General features: G+C 40.4%; 2 protein-coding genes across 4 annotated transcripts; both read left to right on the forward strand.

Moving 5' to 3' along the window:
• The first annotated feature begins 92 nt into the window (after window positions 1–92).
• On the forward strand, window positions 93–13,560 carry LOC113530386 (solute carrier family 26 member 9). 3 transcript variants are annotated; one of them, XM_053241026.1, is made up of 21 exons: window positions 93–818; window positions 1,459–1,605; window positions 1,744–1,883; window positions 2,619–2,729; window positions 3,220–3,395; window positions 3,790–3,954; window positions 4,126–4,278; window positions 4,413–4,495; window positions 4,582–4,729; window positions 4,967–5,080; window positions 6,892–6,969; window positions 7,117–7,212; window positions 7,429–7,535; window positions 7,632–7,701; window positions 7,810–7,902; window positions 8,027–8,182; window positions 8,413–8,658; window positions 9,897–9,951; window positions 10,648–10,784; window positions 11,008–11,073; window positions 11,232–13,559. In XM_053241026.1, the coding sequence occupies exons 2-21, from the start codon at window positions 1,481–1,483 to the stop codon at window positions 11,241–11,243; spliced, it is 2,331 nt and encodes a 776-aa protein (XP_053097001.1). In that variant the 5' UTR covers window positions 93–818; window positions 1,459–1,480; the 3' UTR covers window positions 11,244–13,559. The 3 variants fall into 3 exon arrangements, with proteins under 3 accessions (XP_053097001.1, XP_026776102.1, XP_034168136.2); XM_026920301.3 differs by having other exon boundaries at window positions 93–1,605; window positions 11,011–11,073; window positions 11,232–13,560; XM_034312245.2 differs by having other exon boundaries at window positions 93–1,605.
• Window positions 13,561–14,204: 644 nt separating this feature from the next.
• On the forward strand, window positions 14,205–18,656 carry hrct1 (histidine rich carboxyl terminus 1). Its single transcript, XM_026920352.3, has 10 exons — window positions 14,205–14,290; window positions 14,609–14,635; window positions 15,467–15,662; window positions 15,763–15,810; window positions 15,886–16,048; window positions 16,693–16,805; window positions 17,056–17,107; window positions 17,261–17,440; window positions 17,552–17,632; window positions 17,913–18,656. The coding sequence occupies exons 1-10, from the start codon at window positions 14,275–14,277 to the stop codon at window positions 18,297–18,299; spliced, it is 1,263 nt and encodes a 420-aa protein (XP_026776153.3). The 5' UTR covers window positions 14,205–14,274; the 3' UTR covers window positions 18,300–18,656.
• Window positions 18,657–25,269: the final 6,613 nt, after the last annotated feature.

Here is a 25,269-nt window from a genome sequence, read left to right on the forward strand (position 1 = left end):
ATCCAGCAAATATCCGGAAATGATAGCTGAAATTCTGATCTATCGTCTCATATTGATCTTTTGATCTCAAACCCAAATGTCTTCAGTGTATAGCAAAAACAAAAGAATTGGCCTTGACGTTCCAATACTTTCACGGGGGACTGTATTTATTAAAGTTCTCCAAATATGCATACTTTTCCAGAATTTATACTTTGTCTTTTCTCATAGAAAGTTTTCTCATTCTAGGTGAGTTGTCTTTGCCTGAGTGGTATTTTATCATTGTTATTACAATATTATTTGCATGTATAAGGGGAAAAGATGGCTGTACAGTATTTAGTTCACCAAATGTGACTAAATGTTATTTTTATTGTGTATTGATACACTTTTAAATATGAATTATTGGTTAACTGTTTTATCTCCAGAATGAATTTATCAACATCAGTATTTGTCATGTGATTTTTAAATTGAATTTACTTTTTGAAAATCAAAAAGGCTTTAAAAATGTGAAATATCCATAATCCTGTGAAAATGCCTGGGTTTTTTCTAAAACAAGCTCACCAGTCCACTTCATTTAATGAAATGATTCTTTTGATCTTAAAGATTTATTTATTTATGAAAAATAAATAAATTGTTCCTATTATTTAAGTTATTAAAGAATAAATATAAGGCTGCATTGGCTGACTTTGCCAACAAAGATAACACGCAAGACCATTTTAAGCTCCACCCTTCATATAACTTTACCAGTAAGATATCAGAATGAGGGCAATAATGATCTTGAAACCATTCTAAGCTTACAACACCTAAAGCATATTATCAAAAAAGGAACATCAGTGAAACAGGTAATGACCTTTTCTTTCTGATTTTTTTCTGTCACTTGTTGTCTTTGGCTCGCCTTATTAAATGTATTGTTGACATGTTAACAGAGTATGTAAAGAAATATGTACCTTTTTAGTCATTTGTTTCATTTTGATTCAGAAGTTTCATACACAGCGGCCGTATTCTTAACTTTAACCATAAACAATTGCATTATGTTACATATATAATATTTTGTCATATGTATTTGGACCTGCTGTTCTGCCAAAGGAATGATGCTGGTTTACTTAATCTTTAACGCTCACTTTTCTCATGAAAAAATATATGCTTTAATCATTTTTAGACAATTACAGCTATATACATGAAAATGTGTGTTTCCAATCACACAGTTCATATGTACTGGTCAAACAAATGCTCTCAAGGTCAGATAAGGACCTCTAAAAGCTGTACAAAAGAAAGTTTATCAGCATGCACAGACACACACAAAAAACTATATTTACAGTACATCTAGATAATGTCCTAAGACATCCAATGTCTCGCCCTCTAAAAACTGGATATTTCTACATCTTATTTTGGCATATATATGAATTAACAAGCAAGTTCATTTGACATGCTCGATGTCACTATATTAATATTATTATATCACATATGTATTGACTGATTTAGGTTTTAAGGTCTAGCTAGTGCGATGCATCAAGTTCGTCCTCACTATGCAACAGACCGAACAGCCTACACTCAATCAGATTTTGATGAGGAGTTTAACAGGAAGAGGAGGAACTATCCTTTGGGGGAGAAAGTGAGGAAAGTGTTCAGGTATGTGACCACAGCAGAGTGATTTGTGGAGGTTAAATTTGGCTCTGCTAATATCAGTAGTTGCAATATGCTCAATTAACTGCAATTTTATACATTTTAATGTGTATGTATGTGTATGTGTAATGTGTATTGATGCAGATGCTCCAGTGGGCGACTGAAGGGTCTTCTCTTCAGACATCTGCCAGTGCTCAGCTGGCTTCCCAAATACAATTTCAGACAGAACCTTGTGTGTGATGTCATCAGCGGAGTCAGCGCAGGCACGATTCAGGTTCCACAGGGTCTGTGTTATTTACATGTGTTAGGGAATTTTTTTTATTTATTTGCCATATGGAGCTGGCACATTAAAATATTTACTCTATCAGATAAGACTGGAAGATGAGAGTAGAAAACTGCTAAAGAATGTGAAAATATTGTTTTTTCTCCCATATAGTTTATACACCATATAGCCAATAGTATGTGGACACCTGACCATCACACCCATATGTACTTTTTGAACAACCCATTTCAGATTTAGTCCACTCTTTGTTGTTATAGTAACCTCCAATCTTCTGGGAAGGCTTTCCACTGGATTTTGGAGTGTGGCTGTGGGGATTTGTGCTCATTCAGCCACAAGATCATTAGTGAAGTCTGGCACTTATGTCAGGCGAGGAGGCCTGGGGTGCAGTTGGCATTCTGGTTCATCCCAAAGGTGTTCAGTGGGGATGACGTCAGAGCTTTTGTGTAGACCACTCGAGTTCAACCACTCCAGTCTTGGCAAATCATGTCTTAATGGAACTTGCTTTGTGCACAGGAGCATTGTCATGCTGGAACATGTTTGGGCCTCTTGGTTCCAGTGAAGGGAAATTTTAATGCTACAGCATAAAATGACATGCTATACAATTATATGCTTCCAACTTTGTGGCAACAGTTTGAGGAAAGGCCCACATATGGGTGTGATGAGCAGGTGTCCACAAACTTTTGGCCATATACTGTATTATTGATTAGGTTGATTCTGTCCTGTCCTTTTTATTTAGGCATGGCCTTTGCTCTTTTGGCCAACTTGCCTCCAGTCAATGGACTTTATTCGTCTTTCTTTCCTCTTATTCCGTACTTCTTCATGGGCACAGCCCACCAGATGGTGCCAGGTACGTTTTGATTTTGTATTAGAAGGTTCTGGCATTTTCGTCAAAATTAGTTAGACCTTAGAACTGGAAAATACATTTTTATTTGGTGCTATTCTTTTTGTTATACAATCCTTTTGGTTTAATATCTAGAAAACACACAAGTTCTGTTTTGACTAATTATAACCTTGCTGGGGCTGGGGTTATGGGCAGCTTCTGCTTTATGCAAGACGTCCTCAAAGAAAAATGGATGTAGAAGTCACTGAAGAGTAGGGAGGTGATGGGGTCATGGTGGACAGGGATGCCGAAAGGCGTTTTACATTAGAGGTGCTGGAATTTTAAGCCATATATATGTGTACACATTTTTCCTTTAACAGAGAATGTGTGTTGATTACAATGCATGTCAACCACAAATGCCAATACTGCAGCACCCTCAGCACCCCTACTTCTTGTGTACTTGGGATCATGTGGAGATGACTGCCAATGAATATGTTGTTATTCTTTTTTCCCACAGGTACTTTTGCTGTGCTGAGTATCATGGTTGGTATAGTGTGTCTGCAGCTGGCACCTGAATCAGATTACAGCTACTTTAACACAACAATCAATGCCACTGTAGTATATGAGCAGAAGATGAATGAGGCTCGGCTGGCCATATCAGGCACTTTGGCTTGTCTGACTGCCATCATACAGGTGATTGACAAGAAATTTAGCTAGTGTTCGTCACTGTATTGAACACCCTGAATTCTTTAATTTATTTAAGTTAGATAAGGAATAAAACCTGACAGGGTGTGCTGTTATTGGAAATTATTCAACAGTGGGGTGATTCGATGGTTTTACCATCCCAAAGTTGATCATTTTCCTATAACGACATGTCCCAATTTTATTTATTAAAGAACATGACATCTTTTTCAATTTATCAATTTATAGTAACATGTTGTGGAACATTCATGAAACAAGGTATAACGAGCTATTTGTCAGAGCTGCTGTTACCTAAAATTAATTAACACTTTCTAACCAATCAAGTTTGCTGTGGTATTAATTTGAATAACAGCCAGCAGGAATAATAGCTTGTATTTGTTAACAGATTGGTCTAGGCATGATGCAGTTTGGATTTGTGGCCATATACCTCTCTGAGTCATTTGTTAGGGGGTTTATGACAGCTGCAGGTCTGCAGATCCTCATATCTGTGCTTAAGTACATCTTTGGCATCACAGTACCACCATACAGTGGTCCTCTGGCTATAATTTATGTAAGTATGATTCAAGATTACAGTTACAAATATTAATCCAGAATCAACTCATCATAACGCAGTCTTTTATCTCTTTTCAAGCTCATAAACATGAACATTTGTACTTTTCTGATTTTCTGAATGTTTCTTATTTTGGTATGATATTTTTTCATAGTGTTTTCTGTATTTCAGACCCTCATAGACATATGCAAAGGCCTGCCCAGAACCAATATAGCCTCTCTGGTGTTTGCCCTTATCAGCTGTGTGGTGCTGATCATAGTAAAAGAACTGAGCACTCGCTACCGTCATAAAATCCCCTACCCTATTCCCATAGAGATAATTGTTGTAAGTGTTAGAGAAATGGAAATGTTGTTGTATTTATATTTTAGAGGAGAAAACAGTAGACCAAAATAATGATAAAGTATAAGGAGTTTTTCTTCTAGTAGCAATACTGACAATATATGTTTGCTGTTTCTCAGGTGGTGGTGGCCACTGCCATCTCTGGGCCATTGCATCTGCCTGAGAAGTACCACATGGACATAGTAGGAGAAATCCCTTTGGGGTGAGAGATATATCACCTGGATTGCAGATTTAGTTTTACTATTGTAAAACTTTGCTTGTGTGTGCTAAGTCAGTATCTTCTTTTAGGTTTCCTGCTCCGATCCTGCCTAGAGTGTTGGAGTGGGGGGAAATGTTAAGTACAGCTTTCTCACTGGCCATTGTGGGATATGTCATCAATTTGGCCATGGGCCGGACACTGGCCACCAAACATGGTTATGATGTGGATCCCAATCAGGTACACCTGTGGAGAAGATTTTGCCCAAAATATGACAGCAACCTGTTAAGGCTTTCGTAGATGAGTGATTTCAATGTGTAGTAGCAATGAGTCAAAACAACCAAACTCGTAATCACGAATAAATTTCACTGGTGAAGCCAATTGGTCCAGTTACCTTCACTTACTAGAGAAATATGACAGATCATTAGACTTATGTTAAATCAGTTATAACAGTTTGTTATATTTCCTGCTTGGTAGGAAATGCTAGCTTTGGGCTTCAGTAATCTCCTGGGTGGCTTCTTTAAGATTCATGTGATCTGCTGTGCTCTGTCTGTCACACTAGCTGTGGACAGTGCAGGAGGTTCCTCACAGGTAAGTGACATTTTGGTGGCTCTCCTATAGTTGACAATCCTTAAAACCAGACTGACATGTTAGGGGGCTAGTCATTCAGTCATATATACCCAGGCTTTGTAATTGCCATTACAGAATCTGATCTTAAGTCCTATTTTAAAAATACAGTTTTTTCATCTTAGATTTCTTCCCCTTAATTTAATCTGATTGTGTAATAATAATAATAATAATAATAAATTGTTATTATTATTATTATTATTATTATTATTATTATTATTATTATTGTTATCATCACCAGGTTTGTTTATTTATTTATTTATTTACAAAGTTTTTGTAACCCTATTGTTTTTGTTAGGATTCTTCTTCTTCTTCTTCTTCTTCTTTAAAACACAATGGGCAGCCCACACCATAATTCATAAAAACACAAAACTTAGTCACATGGTGCAGAATTCTCACCACTACTCAGGGAATTAAAGGGACCAACATTGGCCTGATGTAGGCACTATAGTGCAAACATTTACGTTTTGTCCTATATCTCGAGAACTGTAAGTCTTGGCTTCTGCTGAATTCAGCTTGACCACTAAGATTGGCCATGATGGATTATTTGCTAATTTGCATAATATGCAAAACCTACTTATTCAAACTAGTCCTAGGATTTTTGACTTATTTTCACAAACCCGGTACTAGTTCACAAACTATTCAGGAGTTATTCAGAGTTATTCAGGAATTATGTAAACATTTTGACATTTGTAAACAATGTGGCCACCACATATCAATCAATTATATTGAGGCGGAGCTTAGTTTACTCTGTTAAATAAACAGCTATAACTCATGAATATTTGTGTGCATTCGTACAAAACTTGAATGGTATATAGAGGAGAAGATTCTGAGGTCATCTGCAAAGTTTGGGGTTGTGGTTATGCTTACAAAAACAAGCACAGCTCCTGGAAAATATTGCAGTGTACCATGCTGATTCCTTGGCTCAACCCATATAAATTTGCCATTTGAATCATGTAGGCCCACCTACTCCAATTACAATAATTTGCATACAACGCCAAACCAACTTTTGCGAACTAGTCCTAGAATCTTTGCCAAATTCGGTGTCAAAGTACTTGATACTTTGAAGTGTGAAGCTTCAAAAAGAATCAAAAACATGCTGAACATTGTAAACAATATGGCTGGCACATGCAAATCAGCCCAAGTGGGGCAGAGCTGGTTTACTCAAACAGCTATACTTCATGAATGCCTGCATGGAATTACACAAAACTTAAAATACATGTTTGACAAAGGATTCATCATGAGGTGATATGCAAAGCTTGGAGCATAACCACTGAAAAGGGGCAGAGTTAAGTTGAAATATTGATTTCTCAGAAAGAAAAAGTCCAGTTGTGCTGAAATTTGGCATGCTGCATCAATGTGCTAATCTGTAACTGGATTTTTAATCACAACTGAATTGCTTCAAAAACATGGCTGCCTTCAGCCAATCAGATTTCAGCAGGCATTTCACACAACTAGCATGGAGCTATAGTCACAAAAATTCATAAGTATATTCATGAATGGTCTCTTTATTGTTCTATTTACATTGGCAAGGACTGGTCACTTTGGGGTGATGTTTGCTAAGACTGCTTGGACCCTGCAGATTGCCGCTTGCAGCTATACACTATTTTATTTATGTTTTTCTGACACACTCAAGTTAAATTAAGTGGAAAAGAAATCTAAGACATAAAAACAGTATTTTTTAAAAAATAGTACTGAAAATAAATTATTATTATTATTATTATTATTATTATTATTATTATTATTACAGCTACTGTCATGTTGTTGATTCTCAGTTTGCCAGTCTGTGTGTTATGATAGTTGTCATGGTCACCATGCTGGCTCTGGGAGCTTTTCTCAAACCACTCCCCAAGGTAAGAAAAATCAGACCACATTATGTTAACTCCTCCTTTTATATAAGATAATATAATTTACACATTTATTTTTCTCATTACAGTAGTTCTAAGTAATAATTGTGTTTTTGTTTGTAGTTGTGTCTGTATTAATCTTTTTGTCTGTAGTCAGTGTTAGGAGCTCTCATAGCTGTTAATCTGAAGAACACACTACTGCAAATCTCGGATCCATACTATCTCTGGAAGAAGAGCAAACTAGACTGTGTGAGTTATGCTATATTTAACACAGCTCAAATTCAGTAGGGACTGAGTATGCGACCCTGAGTAACACCAGAACATACAGGGTACCATTTTTGTGATAAATTTTTACAAGCTTACGGCTATGGTTGTAGAGCTTTTAATACGATTGCAAGTATAATTTTCTTTTTGAGCCTCATCCATCTGGGTGGAATCACACACTTATTTTAATTTTCACTACAGTGTGTATGGGTTGTTTCTTTCCTGGCAACCTTCTTCCTGAGTCTGCCTTATGGTGTTGCTATTGGGGTGGGCTTCTCCATTCTGGTAGTCATTTTCCAGACTCAATTGTAAGTGAACCCTGAATGGAATGCCTTTACTACATTCACATGGTATGCTTTTCATACATATGATGTTGTTATATAACATAACTGTGTTACCTCTAGTCGTAATGGCTCAGAAGTGGCTCAGGTCTTGGATACAGACTTGTACAAGAACCCTAAAGTCTACAATAAGGTAAAGTATCAGAGTTTGCTATTCAGTATTTGCTGGTTCTTCCACAATTTTTAATGTTAGTGAAATAATGGTACAATAATGGTAATATTGTCTTGTATTTTTACTCAGGTAAAAGCCATTGAAGGTGTGAAAATAGTGAGTTACTGCTCACCTCTTTACTTTGCCAATGCAGAGATATTTCGCCGGAAGGTTATCAGAAAAGTATGTTGTTCACAGTGAATGTGTAGATTGTATCTCTGCAAATTTTTATTCTCATATCATCAGATAAATGATGTAAAAGTTAGTCAAGATCTTTTCTATGTCTCCATTTGTTGGTGGGTGGCAGACTGGGCTTGATCCAGGCAAGGTGCTTCTGGCCAGGAAGAAGTTTCTGAAAAAACAGCAGGAGAAAGAAAAACAAGAAATAAAAGCCAAGCAGGATCAGGAGAAAGCAGCTTCCAGAAAGAGGAAAGTGAGCTCACTAGTTACCATGAAGATGCAGGTGCAGAATCTTTTTTGCATTTACTAACATAGATGCAAGAAAATTTCACCTAGAACATTTTTAAATGTAGATGTTCAAAGTTATATATGCAGACATCAAGTTCTAGGGTAGTTTTAAATTGCTTAATGCTGCATATACTCAAATTGTTATATCTTAAAAATCCTAGATTGTAATATCTCACTTGAAATTTCAGGTAAAGTGTCATTATGTGCTGTCCATTCCACTTTCAGACTGTCTCACAAATTGATCTGCAGAGTGACTTTTACACCATTGGTGTAGGCAGCGATAATATGCCCACGAGTTACATCAATCCATACTGTGATATCATGAACCCCACTGACCAGCTTCCAGAGCCCGAGGCTGCCAGCTCCCCTCCTGTTACGATGGAGATGCAACCTGTCCCTTTTCATACACTTATCTTGGACCTGGGGGGAGTCTGTTTCATCGACCTGATGGGCATTAAAGTTCTTACCAAGGTCAATAAGCAAGGAATAAAACATGACAGGATATGCTATTATAGGAAAATAATGAATGGCTGGGTTGAGCCAAAGTTAATTATTTTCCAACAACAGCACACCTCAAAAGTGTTTCGCTCTTCTTATAGCACAACAATTTGCCAATGCTAATATTTTTTATTTATTAAAGAACAGCACATTTTTTTCAGTTTATAAAATGACATGTTTTACAAGTTTATAGTTATGTTCTGTTTTGTGGATCACTAACAATTTAGTTCTTTTTATCACATACATTATAGAAGCTATAAACAGTCATTCCCTCAGCAGCCTCTCTATTTCTCTCTCTTGAAGTTAAAAAACACAGTTTCTCATGTTAGAAGGAAACCACATAGTCCTTTGTCCTGAGGACTTTCTAATGTGAAATTAATCAGCGCCTTCTGACCAATCAGAGTCAAGAACTCCACAGTGCTGTGACCTAACATTACATAACATTAAGTAATGCTGCTAAGGTGATAAAACAGCATCAGTATAGTGCCACGTTTTATAGATATAGTATTATATACAGTACTGTGTAAAAGTCATAGGCACAAGCAAAGAAATACTGTAGAGCAAAGATGCCTTCAAAAATAATGAAACTAAATGCTTCTACATTAAAAAAATACTATAAAAATAGTAAACAGTAATAAATGAAATAAAGCCAATATTTAGTGTGACTATATTTAAAAAAAAATAATAGTCTCAGGTACAGTGTGTGCAGTTTTATAAGGAAATGAGCTGTAAGTGTTACTGAGCATCTTGCAGAACCCGCCACAGTTCTTCTGGAGACTTTGACTGTCGCACTTGCTTCTTATTTTTGCAGCAAAACCCAGCAGTCTTCATTATGTTTTTTGTCTGAAAAGTGTCTCTTACATAATATACTGCTTTCTTTACTGACATACAAACATTTTTCTGTAACATTTAATTTTGTGCTGGAAAACTAATGTTTGGAAATTTAAAATGTTTTTGTACTGATTCAATAATGTATGTCATAAAATATGAAATATGAATGTCATAAAATAAAAATCTATAACAAAGTTTGTACTAAAAAAAATAGGGTGCCTAAGACTTTTGCACAGTACTGTAGATATAGATATAGTGTTTTATATAGTGTCTTTTAACTTCAGCTATTAATATAACTGTGATAACTACTTAATTATCACTAAAATATTCTTATTCTTATTAATATGTTCTTAATGTAATTTACGATTATTTTCTTGCAGATGAGCAACACTTATAGTATGCTGGGGATTAGCCTATACTTGGCAAATGTGCAAGGTGAATGTTTTTTTTGTTTTTTTTTTAATCACCCAGAATATCTGCCCTGTGTTAAGTGGTTAGAGGCAGGGGTTCTACTCCAATGAATTTGATATAACATGAATCATCAGGTTTTACAAACTACTGGAGTCCATGCTAGCTCGAGTGCAGGCCATCATTAAAGCATAAGGGGAAAATAAGGAGTACCAGGAAACTCTGAAATTCATGTAAATATTTCAAGGATTCTACTTTTTCACTCGAGTTGTTGCTGATAATGAAATTTGTAATGAAAATTGTAATGAAAAATTTTGCATGAAATTAGAGAAGAATGCAAACTAGAAACATTTTCACTAGTGGTCTCAGACTTTTGAACCCCACTGTATGTTGCAGCTGTATATAACAAGCTTAAAGACCAGCTTCCCTTCACTTGAACCATTTTTCATTTACATCCACTAAGACTTCTTTGTGTTTTTTAGATAACATAACTACATTAAACATGCAGTCTTTCTAATCTTTCTACCTTTCAGTCTTTTTTGTGATGGTGGTAAGCTGCAATATATGTTTGTGTGATATATTTAGAGACAAATCCACTTAGTGATTACTTAGGTATTAGGTAATTAGGTAAAAGTTCATGGGTACTGTATAATTAACATTGACATTAGCTCCCTCTCTCTGTCTCTCTCTCTCTCTCTCTCTCTGTGCGTGTGTGTGTTTTAGCTCAGGTATTTGAGGAGCTGGAGGCTGGAGGAGTGTTTGAGGAGAGCAGTATTACTCCTAGTCACATGTTCTTGTCAGTCCATGACGCAGTCCTGTTTGCCCAGCGCAAGTCACTGACTCCCGGAACTATGGCAGAGGTAAATCACAAGAGCAAGTACAAGGACAAGGAAGTTTGCTTTTTGCTCTGGTGATATTTAGTGTATCTTATCACAGCGAGTGATACTTACACTCCATAGACTTGTTAAAGTTTGGTCAAACACAGATGAAAGAATTTCACGTCAGCCTTGTTTAAGTGTTGTATTATGATTTTTCCAGTGGTTTCAGCCTGTCTTTACTGTGCATACATCTGTGTTTTATAAGCAGGAAGACAGGGAAAGGGTAAAACTGGCATTTGATATAGAAGAAGAGGAACAGGATCTGGAGCAGGTAAAAGAAAGACCTAATGTTAACATGTTGGAAAGATATTTCGTGACCTTAATATTATAAGGTTGTATCTCATGATCTGTGTGAGTGAATGAGTTTTATTGCAGTGAATGTTTATTGCTGATGATTAACAAGATGTCATTCTTATATTTTTCCCACAGGAACTTTTCTGACAGCTCAGAAGAATATTTTCGAAGTAGCTGGTTTGCCTTGACAGCATTATCACATGATATTTTGGTTTATTCAGTAAACTGCTGTATACACAATTGATTAGTCTTGCAAGATCTGTTGTAGCACCTTCAGTTATAAAAATAATTTCATAGTGTACATGTTGTTCATCTATTCACCAGTAGAGGGAAGAAATCCATAACCTGAAGACAATATCTGCAGTATACTGTAATATGACTGCTTTGTGAAAAGATTGTAATTTGGTAAAAATCCATACAAAAAAATTTTTTATAATATACTTTTATTATATACACACAGCCTAATTATTTACACTTTTAAGACTAATCACTCAATTTTTTAGACTAAGGGACATTTATAAGTGTCAAAGTTGTTAGTTTTAGATAAAGCAGTGTTCTTATTAACATTTGAAAGAAGGATCATAGTTTTGCTTTTGTCCAACAATGAAGGGCTACACACCGTTTCAGGAGATGGTATTGTGCACTTGGTGTTAGTTAACACTTGGGAATAATTCATCAGGAAGTAAAAGAGAAACTAGGGAAAGCTCCTAAGCTGCTTAATTGTCACACTGCACGGCTAAGACATCCAAATCTGTCAACGCGGTGTGTTGTGTCTATATTTGGATGTAATGAAACTGTAAACTGCTGTTATACAACAAAGATGTAAGTAATTGTAATGTTATTATACACATTTTTGTTTATTGTATACTGCTGTGTACCATTCTGATTACATTTCTTGCAATAATAATATTGGCTCTGTTATGCTGTGGAAGGCATTTTGCTGTCATGATTTGTATCCACTTGTCCCCTCAGAGCACAGTTTCCATACCCTAAACCCGGACTACCCCCTTTCCTGCACATTTTAATGTTTTCTCCCAACACACCCACTTTAACTCAGGAAAGTGCAGTTAATTAGCTTATTAGCTGAATCATGTGTTTTGGAAAGAAGGAAAACACTACAAAGTGCAGGACAGGATATCCTCAGATCTCAGCACAGTTGAACACCTAGAGTATTGTAGTTTCTGGACTGATGGCATTCAGTTAGATAGCACTCTCCACAATCATCATTGAATGTAGAATGTGTGGATGTGTAGAATTTATGCCAAGGCACATTGAAGCCGTACAGTTGGCTTGTGGTCACCCAACACCTTAATAATACACTTTATATTGTTTTTTATATTAATTTGTCACCCATCTGTATATTTTAAAAGCCTTGGTGAGTAGTGTCTCCCTCTAGTGTTACTTTGTCTATGACACACTATGACAGTTAGTGTTAATAAGGTAGTGTCAATAAGACGTTGTGAATTAATGCCTTCTTAATATGTAGTGGAAATTTCAAAAGATAAACATAATGACACCTTTTTATAAGGGGACATTGCAAGATTATCAGCACTACTGATTGGTTTCAATTAAATGAATGAATTATATCTGAAATTTAGGAAACATTTATGATTACATACTTATTCTGACATTGAGGAGGGCTTCTAGTGCATTTACCAAAATACTATAATAAAGACAAGTGTGACAACCATTAATTAACCAGAATATTAATTATTAAACTCATCTGTGTGGTCTTTCTCTTTCCACTCTGATTAGCTACAAAATTTTGCTTGTCATCTGTAAAGCCTGAAAAGTATTGCCTTAAATGACATACACATCCATTTCTGGATGTAGATACTCCACCATGCTGCGCAAGCATTTGACTGGATTTCTTTCTGGCCCTTAAAAGTTTTTTTCTGCATTTTCTGCAGTTTGACCAGTTTCTTGAAATTTTGTTATGCCTGTTATTATTATTATTATTATTATTATTATTATTATTATTATTATTATTATTATTTTATTGAGATGATACACTGGTCACCCCTAATAGTTTAATTGTTGAGCTATTGATAGATATTCTAATACCCATCTAATATCATCACCAACCGCTACTGCACCTGTTCAACATTAAAATCTTGAAAGTCCAGTTTGGTGGGCTATTAATTTCTGTAATCATGTTATTGATATAAAATTAAGGTGTCAGTGTATTAGCCTTCTTTCATTTTTGAACCTGTCATTAAGGCGCCCCAGTATTTGTAATGAATAGGGATGTCACTGATACCATTTTTTCCCCAGACCAAGTATGAGTACATGTTTTTAATACCTGCTGATACTAATACTGAACCTGAAATGAAATGAGTAACCTACATAAGTGCCATTACGTTCATTACTCACTCTGTGTGGATCTACCAGCTGTTATTACAAAACTAACTAACTATAAAACTTCACCTAAAACATAACATGAACTAGTGTGTATTTGTGTTTATTTTGTTTCCTCAAGTTGGTGTAGAATGAACACCATATTGCACACTTTGATATGCAGCTACATGTGCACAGTGCACAGTGTATAGAGAGTGTGGTTTTGTGATTTCAGTGGGTTTTATGCGGTTTACGCTTGAATTGAAATGCTTTTTAAAATGGAACAGAATGAGATCTTAAGGTAAATGTAATGGTATTGGGCCAATATGGGTACATAACTAGTAATGAATATAACTTTTTGGAAAAATGCACAATAAAATCATATACACTGTGTAATTGGTAAGTTGCAAACAACATGGATGTCGTAAAACTTTTGCCCAGTACTCTACCACATGTAAGTGTAACAAACAAGGCCACCTTTATAATGCACTGTAAAATGTTCATGATTTAGTACTTATGCTAGACAAAGTTATTTACATAATATAATGCTAATGCCTTACTAATGCCTTACTGCATTTCAGTACTATGTTGACTAGACTTTAATTCATAAATTAATTCATAAATATGTGATTAATATGCATGATTTAACAAATTCAATAATAGGGCAGTGGTTTGTGAGAAAAAGTTATACTCAAAACAGGAAGTATGTTGAGGCATATCATATATCAGATAGGCATGTGTTTGTACAGGATGTGGTATGTGTAGTGCTACTTTATCAGCAGGCTTGCTCTGCAACTTTGGCCAGTAGCATTGAGTATCCAATCCAAAGCACAGCCAAACAATGCAGCTCACTGTAGGTAAGTATACTGTGCTCTCTCTCTCTCTCTCTCTCTGTGTGTGTGTGTGTTTGTGTAAATTGTGTTTAAGCCTACTGTACAGCATTATTTAATTTGATTAATTAATAAAAAGTTTAATAAATGTTTTGTGCAATTACTTTCTGGTAGATTAGATGCTGATATATTAGACTGATATATAGACTTTAATGCATTATATATTGAGTTGTATTGCATAACAGCTATTGCAAAATAGCTACAAAATAGCTATTTTTTTAAATAAACAACCTGAGGCAAGTTCTGCAGTAAAGAAAATTCTTTCCTTTCATTCTTCCACTTTAGTGTTTGCCTGTCTGGTGATATCAGCAGGTGAGTCTTACCACCAACTGTCACCATTTGTATTGCACTCTGAACATTTTTATCATACTGAGGGTGGCATGGTGGCACCATGTCCCTGGTTCAGTGTACAGTCAGTGTAGAGTTCTGCCTGTGATCAAGTGTGTTCTCCCACCTCCTAAAAACATGCCAGTAGGTGGACTGGTGATGCTAAATTGCCCCTAGGTGTGAATGAGTGTGTTAATGTGTGTGCCCAGCAGTGAACTGCTATCCCATCTAGGGTGCATTCTTGACCCATGCCCAGTGTTCCTGACCAGGATAAAGCAGTTACTGAAGATGAATGAATGAATGAATGAATGAATGATAGCATATTGGGTGCATAGGTGAAGTGTGATAGAAACTCTATGGCCTTTTACTTGAAAAACAAAGGAGTAAGAGGTTATCTAAGAGGTACTGACACAAGGTCGTACACATAAGATCAGAGACACATAAGTCAAAGTCACACACCTAAGTCATGAAGTAGGTTCAAGGTTTTTTATTTGTCACATACATATTACATACATGTGATGTAATGTAGTTAAATGTTTTTCCTTAGTTCCTCATCCCACACTGCAACAATGAACACAACCAACAATGAACGAGATATACACACACATAATAAAAACAGAATATAATAAAATATAGTAGACTATGTAATAAAAATTTAGCAGCCTATGGTGGAATCTAATGTATATAGTATATGAATATATAAATAGAATATGTTAAAAAAAGTACATTCAGTGAATAGTTCCATTAATTCAAACTTAGTACAGACCTTTTAATATTTACTGCATATGTTTTGGATGTTTCTGTTTTTTTCCTAAGCCTCTGCTGCTCAGAGTGACTCCACAGTGGCCTGTTATATGGATGCACCCATGCAGCACATGTTTTTCACTGTTGATCCTTTCTTGTGCACTCATATTATATACTCCACTGCTTATATTGGTGATGACTTAAGTTTAAAAACCTTGTCACTGGATGTGGACCCTTTCAGCTCCATGCTGAAAATGCTGAAAGACAGGTCAGTACAGTGAAATAGGCAGGCTATTTTTAATTATTTTTTTTTTATTTTTATTTTTTTTGAAATCATAATAAATTGAATACTACACATCTTTACTCAGGAATCCAGCTCTAAAGATGTTGCTTGGTGTTGGGGTGAAGCAGACAAGGTATTCAGTTAATGAAATTGCTTTCTTATTACATTCTGAAAAATTCTTTACATGGTAGCAATTGCTTGTGTGTAGGTTAGAGGTGTTGTCCCAGCAGCAGATAACTCTGGATAACTTTATTAACTCAACATTGAAATATGTGAAGAAGAACAATTATGATGGAGTGGAGTTGACATGGTTGGAGAACGACACTGATGAAACTCTCAGCAACACAGAAACCCTCACAAGTTTCATCAAGGTAATAAACGATATTTTTGGATGCTGTTATATCATATGAGTTGTAAAGCATACAAGGTTCTCACTTGTAAATTCTAAAACAACTATATTTCTGAACATTATACTTTTATAAATACATTATATGGCCAACAGTTTATGGAAACCTGATCACATCCATATGCACTTTTTGAACATCCCATTCTAGATTTAGTCTCCTCTTCTGGAAAGGATTTCCGCTAGATTTTGGAAGGTGACCATGGGGATTTGTGCTCATTCAGCCACAAGATCATTAGTGAGGTCAGGCACTGATGTCAGGCAAGAAGGTCTGGGGTGCCGTCTGCATTCCAGTTCATCCCAAAGGTGTTTAGTGGGGTTGAGGTCAGGGCTTTGTGCAGGTCACTTGAGTTTTTCCACTCCAACCTTGGCAAACCATGTCTTCATGGACCTCTTTTTGTGCACAGGGGAAAATTATCATGCTAGGACAAGTCTGTGCTAGGCCTCTTAGTTCCAATGAAAGCAAAGTGTAATGCAACAGCATACAAAGACATCCTATACAATCGTATGCTTCCAACTTTGTAGCAACAGTTTGGGGAAGGCCCACATATGAGTGTGATGGTCAGGTGTCCACAAACCTTTGGCCATAATGTATTAAATTGTTTCATGCAGGAACTAAGACGATGGATTGACCAAGCTGCTAACAAGTCATTGCTTGTTTCTGTGTCTCTTCTGGACCATAGTAACCACATCAGTACTAATATTGACAAGAAAACTTTGTCACAGTGAGTGCAATACATTCTGAAAAGATGCCACAGTACATCCTAAACTTTTATTGTTTTAAGTCCTCATGCAGCTGTTTAGATGTTGGTTTCTGATATAAGTTAGAATTACTCAACTGAGGACTTGTCATTTTTTGACTGTTTACTGGCCTTAAAAGTAAACCAAAGGTTTTCAGTCAGATGTACTTTATATGCATAATACATAATCTTTCTTTCTTTCTTTCTTTCTTTCTATAAATGTTTTATTGTAAAGGTATGTTGACTTCATCTGCGTACTGCCACTGAGTCCTAATAATGTACAAATTGTAAGTTCTTCAGATGATTTCATTTGAAAACTCCTTCAGTAAAAATATAGTTTTGGATTTAAATAAATGATTAATTTTATGTCAGCATATATTTATAACATATTTGATATTTAATGTGATCGGTTATTTATACAACACTCTCTTCCCTCACAGGACAACACAGTCAAATATTGGCAGGACCAAGTTGACCCCAAGAAGCTTATTCTGGCCTTGCCTGCAATAGTACAACAGCCTCGAAAAAGACAGAGCAGTAGCCAGTCCAGGATTGTGGGCATAAATCCAGAGAGGAAAGTGGAACAAATGAATGGCCCTGGGTTGATTATATCCAAACAGGTAATCTTGACAGATCGATTGTTTTCTTAGGAATAATTTAGACAAGGTTATTAAAAAAAATGTGAATTTTGGTCTACTTATTAATTGAGAATATTCAATATTTCCCATTAGGTCTGCCAGGCCATTAAGAGTGGACAAAAGGAATTAAAGATTTTAACAAAACTTGAGAGCACTCAAAGCCATGGAGAAGACGTGAGGACACTTTGTATTTTCAATATGACTAATCCTGGCTTTATTAACAATGGCTGTGAATCTAGAATCAGCAAAGTTTAGAGAACATAGATATGTTTCAGATATAGCTGTGGAAGAAAGAGAGTTTCATTGCATTCAGACAGTAGAATTCTGTATGGACAACCATTCAGAATAAAAACCCTGAATACAAATAAAATACATCACTACTTATGGACTTTTTGTTACAAATTACAATGCAATGAATGTTCAGCTGACTAATACCATAATTACACATTCACAGGTGTCATGGCTACTACAGAAGGGGCTCGGTGGTGTTGGGGTTGTCATGTTAGACATTGACAACTTTCTCAACTCTATTTGTCTCAACTGCGCCCAAAATGAAAAGGCGATTCTTGAATTAAATGTGATTACTGGGCATCACCACAGGCATGGTCACCACAGGCATACTAACCATGGGCATAGTCATCATGGGCATGGCCACCATGGGCATAGTCATCACGGGCATAGTCACCATGGGGATAGTCATCACGGGCATGGTCACCATGGGCATCGTCACCACGGGCATGGTCACCATGGGCATCGTCATCACAGGCATGGTCACCATGGGCATCGTCATCACGGGCATGGTCACCATGGGCATCGTCATCACGGACACCATCATCATTGACACCATCACCATGGACATTGACACCATGGGGATGGCCACCATAGTAACAGTCACCATGTTAACAGTCATCACGGTTAGAAAGAGCGTTTGCATCATGGTCATCATTAATTGGTCAAATTGAAGTTTAAAGGCAAGAAAGCCTAATAATCACTTCTACGCAAATAGTGTACCGTGGCACCACTTATATTAATCAAATATCGCATGAGAGTGTTGAATGTTGCTTAAAATAGCATTAAGGCATTGAGACAGTGTTATTAGTTTTGATATCTATTCATGCTTTTGCAAAATAAATGTTCCAGTCTTGTGTGTGGAAAATGTTATTAGTTTGAATATTGGTTAATTATTGTTATGAAATAAATATTCCAACTCATTGCTTTCAGTTTGCATATATTTATGCTTTTTTTAAGTTAGTTATAATTTTAATTAGAGTAAAACAATGTCTTCGTGGACACTGTATTTGTGTGTGTTGTATATGTGTGCATGGGCAGCATGTGGACCTAACGCCTGAGCCCATGTTCCCCTGACAAATCAAAAGAAAACTAATTATGGTACACCAATTATGATTTATCATAAAATCCCATTTAAACAGCAGTGGAAGGAGCACTTCACACACCACTTCCTTAGAGCAGGATGTGTGCAGAGGAGCAGCAGGTGCAATTTGGCTTTTACCTGTGATATTCCTAATGCATGAACAGATTTATTAGGACTATTATGTAGTCATCTTAAGATATTACACACACACAGATGCATGCACACACCCCTGGCCTGGCTGCCTGTGGCTGTCGAACAAATTGGCATAGTGAGTGATTAGAGGGATTGCACAGTCTTTGGCTCTAATTGGGAGCAGTTGGGAATGCAGTAAAAAGTACACACTATTTTCCTCCTCTGTATGACACACATCATCTCAGCAGCTGTATCAGCTGCTTGAATCTTAATGTGTTTGGAGGATGTTTATGTGCATTTGGCATTGAAACGGGGTTTTCCTCTATCTGTACAAACATCAATAATTTCATTATGATTATGGATAAACTGATGTGCATATATAGTCACTTTGCATTTTGTGGAAATCAGACACAGTTTCTTATAAAATGGTGCTCTGCAACTCTTTATTGATTTATATTATAAATCAATCCATCTGGGTTGTCTGTGACTTTGTTAGGTTATTAGAGGAGCTTGATATGAAGACAAAGTTGAATTGTGATCAGTCAAGAGTTATTTTGCTGCTTTCGTTGAGAGATACTTTTTCATTAAAATGTAAATTGCAATTGTCAGCAATTAAGCATCCAACCAGAAAAAAACATGACTGTTTGACAGTGACCAACTAGCACAATTAATCTTAAAAAAATTGCTGCTTACACAATCTATTGTGATTCACATAATGAACAGCTTTACATAAAGAATCAACCATAAATCTCAGTCTTGCCGCCTCAGGAAAGTGTATTGCATTGTTCACAGACTGAGATCACAGCCGGTCACTCCTGGCTAATATTAATTAATGTTGTCCATTGTCTCAGTCTGCTGGTCCAATGGCAATTAAATGTTCCAAGATGGCAATTAATTTAAGCATAAAATTGCAGAGGAAGCTTCTGGTGCAGATGGTTAATTAGGTAATGTCCAATTAGAGTATTGGGCCATTTTTCATGTAATGTACAATTAAAATCGATTTCCATTTTCTGCCAAATAAAGAAATTAGGTAGGTAGTTGGCTAAATGTTGTGTTTTATATTCCTAGACCAAGGAGTTCTTTGCAAAATTTTGCAAGATTTTTTGGGGAATAATAATCTCTGTGGCTCCTCCTCATTATACATTATATATTATATATGGTTTGCCAAATTTGGAATGAGAGAACTGAGTGGAGTGGAGGTTATAGCAGCAAAGTGAGGATGAAATCTAGAATGGGTTGTTCAACATGCACATATGAGTGTTATGGTCAGATGTCCATAAACATTTGGCCATATATCTTATTTTAAAATATTATACAGTTTTCTCTGATGACATTTTTTTTACTTTCCACTTTCACATGTCTTCTGAGTCCTTACGCTGCTACCTTACTCCTTTTAACATCCCATTTCTTTGTCTTGTGATGACCCCTTGGTTTGTTAGATGGTCAATTAGAGGGCCTATAGAGTCAACATAGCCTTAGACAAAATTGTAATCTATTTCATTTTCAAATGGATAGTGAACAAATTCATTTGTAAGTCTTGTCTGATGTGCAAAGCTTTACCATTCTATATGTGATATCACTATTTATCATTGCAAAGGTAGAAAACATTGAACTAATTTAAGGAAATTTTACTGACACCACCAAAACATTCTTAGGTGTGAATGAGTATACAATATTCATCCATAGTTTTGGTAGCCTGTATTATTTGCATGCACCTCTGCAGTTCCCAGAGGGAACTCGAGCTGCGTCACGAAACGCTATGGGAACGCCCCCGCGTGACCGCGCTCTGAATCACGTGTCTAATCCGTCCAATGGATGGGCGAGACGTCACGGGCGGGGTGACGTAGCGACCTGGAAGCATAAAAGCCCGAGCGGCGAGCCCCGCTTTAGCTTCCTGTTTTCAGCAAGAGCTCTATGTCTATTGTTTGTCTATTTTCCGTCTATTCTGTCTGTTTTGTCGGCGACATGCCAAAGGCCAAAGACAAGTCTAAGGGCGAGTGCGGGCAGTGCGTTGCCTGTTTGGGAGCGGCGCACGCTCAGTCGGCTCTCGAGGGAGCCGGCTGCGCACATTGTGAGCGTTTACCGCTGCGCACTCTCCGCTCCCGTTGGGCTCTCTTTGAGGAGGGAGCCCTCACTAGCGTGCCTCGCGGTGCCAGCCCCGCTTCTGCCGAGGCAGAGCGGCGGTTGCGCTCATGGGGCTCGCAGATGGACCTGGCAGAGGGAATGGAGACGGGGCCGGCCCTTTCTCCTTCCTCACCCTCCAGGTCCACTGTCCCCTCCCTGGGTTCGGAAGCATGCTCTGCGGTTTCTTCCGACCGGGGAGCGGACTCGGCGCTCCACCTATCGTCCTCCGAGGAGGTCGATGTGGAGAGCGTCGACCCAGAGCCGCAGTCTCCTCAATACAGGGAGCTGCTCGAGGTGGTTCGCGGGCAGTCGCTAAGCTGAGCATTGACTGGCCCGCTGAGACATTGCTCTAAGCTAGATGAGCGCTTTTTGCGCAGTAGGCCGCCACCTCCGCCCCGGAGCCTGCCCTTTTTTCCAGACCTCCACACTGAGGTGTCGAGGTCCTGGAATAGGCCCTTTTCAGCCCGGTTGTTCAGCCCCACTTCCTCCCATTATGCTAATGTGGCGGGGCTGGACTACTCCGGCTACAGGGCGATGCCCAGGGTTGAACAGACGCTAGCCAGCTATCTGTCCCCTGCTGCTGCATCGTCCCTGAAGGCTCCGGCTTGCCTACCAAGCCGCTGCGGACCACCTCAGCGCTGGTAGGCAAGGCGTACACGGCAGCAGGTCAGGCTGGTGCGTGTCTGCACACCATGGCGGTGTTACAGGCGTACCAGGCCGACCTGCTTAAAGAGCTGGATGAGCACGGGGAGATGACGTCTGAGCAGGTTGTGGAGCTCAGGCGGGCCGCCGATCTGTCCCTCAGCGCCACCAAGGAGATCGCCCGTGCTATCGGTCGGTCTATGGCAGTCCTGGTGGTGGTGGAGAGGCATCTCTGGCTGACCCTGTCCGATATCAAAGAGAAGGCCAGGGTCGTGCTCATGGACGCCCCGCTTACTCCCTCAGGCCTGTTCGGCGATGCTGTAGACTCCGTCGTCGAGAGATACCAGCAGGCCCGTGCTCAGGCGGCGGCGTTCCAGCGGTTCCTCCCCCGTCGCTCTCTAGCTCGTGGGGCTGCTGGGCGGGGGCAGCCCCCTCCGTGTACGGCCCCCTCCTACAGGGAGGCCCAAAAACAGAGCGTCGCCTTCCGCGCTCCCCCTTCAGGCGCTAAGGCGGATCTGAGGACCGTCCTCATGTCCAGAAGGGCTGCAGCTAAGAAGCCCTGATGGTTTTGGCCCAGGGCTTCCGAGGGCAGGCCCCTCTGGGGCGACGCAGCGTACACCTCATCTCACGGTGCCTGGGTCCCCCCAGTGCCCTCAGGAGGTCGATCTGCCAACCCTGCCACCTATGGTGCTTCAGGGCGCAGCGGTCTCTGTCGAGCGCCTCTCCCAGTTCTCGCCCGGCAACGTAGCGGGTCTGGGAGGCTCGCGGCCTCTCCTGAGGCCTTCGCAGCGGTTAGTTCATTTACCCCCTGTTGGTTCGCCGCCCCAGGGCACCCAGCTAACTGCTTCTATTGCACCAGAGGTCAGTCTCGAGAGACTGATTCCCTTAGTGAGCTTTCTGGCAGCGTGGAAGCTTCTGCCGAATGTGTCTCATTGGGTCCTGCGTACTGTAGAAAGAGGCTACCGAATTCAGTTCGGCTCGCCTCCGCCTCGTTTTTCTGGGGTTCTTCCCACTGTGGTGGGTCCCGAGCAGGCTCTGGTATTGGAGCAGGAAGTACACACTCTCCTGAGGAAGGAGGCCATCGAGGTGGTCCCTCCTCACGACAGAGAGTCCGGGTTCTACAGCCGGTACTTCATTGTTCCCAAGAAGGGGGGAGGGCTGTGTCCCATCTTGGACTTGCGGCAATTGAACCTCTTAGTCGCACGACTGAAGTTCAGGATGCTTACGGTCACTCAGGTCGTGTCTCAGATCAGGTCCGAGGACTGGTTTGTCACGATCGACCTAAAAGATGCGTATTTCCACATCTCCATCCTTCCCCCACACAGGAAGTTCCTGAGGTTCGCTTTCGGGGGCGAAGCTTACCAGTATCGGGTTCTTCCCTTCGGCCTAGCACTCTCACCCCGCACCTTCACGAAGTGCGTGGATGCTGCCTTGGCTCCTATGCGACTACAGGGCATCCGCATACTGAATTACATCGACGACTGGTTGATTTTAGCTCATTCAGAGCAGACGGCGGCTCGGCATCGAGATGTCGTTCTCGCCCATATGAAGGAACTGGGGTTGAGACTAAACGCCGAGAAAAGCGTGCTTTCTCCAGCTCAGAGAACTGCTTATCTAGGTGTCGTGTGGGATTCCACCACGATGCAGGCACGTTTGTCTCCTGCTCGGATCGAGTCGGTCCTCACAGCGGTCGCGAGAGTGAAAGTAGGCCGGTCACTCACTGTAAAGCAGTTTCAGAGACTGCTGGGCCTATTGGCAGCTGCATCCAACGTGATACCTTTTGGCCTGCTGCACATGAGACCCCTACAGTGGTGGCTCAAGACCAGGAGTTTTTTCCGAAACAGAGGAAACCCGCTCCGCGTGATCAAGGTCACGCGGCGATGCCGCTGTGCCTTAGCTGTGTGGAGAGAACCTGGGTTCTTGTCTCAGGGCCTGGTCCTGGGAGCTCCTGGTCGCCGCGTAGTGCTAGCGACGGATGCGTCCCTCACCGGAAGGGGAGCGGTCATGAGTGGCCGTCCTGCCGTGGTCTGTGGAGCGGCCGCCATCTCACTTGGCACATCAACTGCCTGGAGAGCTGGCCGTGTTTCTGGCTCTGAAACACTTTCTCCCAGACCTAAGAGGCCGCCACGTGTTGGTGCGCACCGACAACACGACGGTGGTCTCTTACATCAACCGCCAGGGAGGTCTGCGTTCGCGCCCCCTTTACAGGCTGGCGCGCCAGATCCTTGTGTGGTCCCAAGGGAAGCTCCTCTCATTGAGAGCAGCCTACATCCCTGGTTATATCAACGTGGGAGCGGACGCCCTGTCGAGGCAGGGGCCGGTGCCCGGGGAATGGAGACTCCACCCCAAGGTGGTGGAGCTCATATGGCGTATTTTCGGCAGAGCCCAGGTGGATCTGTTTGCGACGCAGGAGACGTCGCACTGTCCCCTTTGGTTCTCTCTGACTCATCCAGCTCCTCTTGGACTGGATGCCATGGTACAGCCGTGGCCGAGGCTGCATCTGTCCGCCTTTCCTACGGTCGCTCTGCTCCCGGGAGTTCTGGAGAGAGTGCGCCGGGACGGAATTCGCCTACTGTTAGTAGCCCCGTTCTGGCCGGGCTGAGTATGGTTCTCGGACCTGATTTCCCTCCTAGACGGCTCTCCATGGGAGATTCCGATCACGAGGGATCTCCTCTCACAGGCGGGGGGCCATCTTCACCCCCGCCCGGAGCTGTGGAAGCTGTGGGTGTGGCCTCTGAGGGGGCACAACTCCGCGCTTCCGGTCTCTCAACCGAGGTGGTGGAGACCATCCTCCAGTCCAGAGCTCCCTCTACGAGAAAACTGTACGCCCTGAAGTGGAAATTTTTCACTTCCTGGTGCGGAGACCGCCGGCTTGACCCTGTTCACTGCCCAGTTGGTACAGTACTGGAGTTCTTGCAGGCCCGCCTCTCCGCAGGGCTGACCCACTCCACCCTGAAGGTGTACGTGGCGGCTATTGCGGCCTACCACGCCCCTCTCGATGGCCAATCAGTGGGCAGACACCCCTGGGTGACACGTTTCCTCCGCGGTGCGCTGAGGATCAGACCTCCAGCTCGAACTCGGGTCCCCTCGTGGGACCTGGCTGTGGTTTTAGAGGCCCTCTGCAAACCCCCCTTTGAGCCCATTGAGGAGATTTCGGACCATCTTCTGACGTTGAAAACTGCCTTTCTCTTGGCAATTTCCTCTCTTAGGAGAGTGGGGGATCTTCAGGCCCTCTCTGTGGCCCCTTCCTATTTAGACTTTGCGCCTGGGTTGGCCAAAGCGTTCTTGTACCCCCGAGCGGGATACGTACCGAAAGTCCCCTCCTTGGCACCACGGCCGGTCGTGCTGCAGGATTTCTGTCCTCCTCCCTTCAGGGAGCCCGACCATCGGAAGCTCAATTGTACGTGTCCAGTGCGAGCACTGGATGCGTACGTCCACAGAACTGCCCTGTGGAGAAAGGCGGACCAATTGCTTGTGTGCTTTGGTCCCCCTAAGAGGGGTTTTCCTGCTTCTAAGCAGACCCTGAGCCGGTGGATTGTAG

Source organism: Pangasianodon hypophthalmus, chromosome 16 (assembly GCF_027358585.1).
Source record: "Pangasianodon hypophthalmus isolate fPanHyp1 chromosome 16, fPanHyp1.pri, whole genome shotgun sequence".
Lineage (NCBI taxonomy): Eukaryota > Metazoa > Chordata > Actinopteri > Siluriformes > Pangasiidae > Pangasianodon > Pangasianodon hypophthalmus.

What these genes read in the sequence shown, in the direction of transcription:
- hrct1 (XM_026920352.3), top strand. An exon ending in GTTGGGGTGAAGCAGACAAG is followed by an intron (nt 15,811 to 15,885) that starts GTATTCAGTTAA and finishes GCTTGTGTGTAG; the next exon opens with GTTAGAGGTGTTGTCCCAGC. An exon ending in GTCCTAATAATGTACAAATT is followed by an intron (nt 17,108 to 17,260) that starts GTAAGTTCTTCA and finishes CTTCCCTCACAG; the next exon opens with GACAACACAGTCAAATATTG.
- LOC113530386 (XM_034312245.2), top strand. Translation starts at nt 1,481, where the DNA reads ATGCATCAAGTTCGTCCTCACTATGCAACAGACCGAACAGCCTACACT. An exon ending in GCCGGAAGGTTATCAGAAAA is followed by an intron (nt 7,903 to 8,026) that starts GTATGTTGTTCA and finishes GGTGGGTGGCAG; the next exon opens with ACTGGGCTTGATCCAGGCAA. An exon ending in GCATTAAAGTTCTTACCAAG is followed by an intron (nt 8,659 to 9,896) that starts GTCAATAAGCAA and finishes ATTTTCTTGCAG; the next exon opens with ATGAGCAACACTTATAGTAT.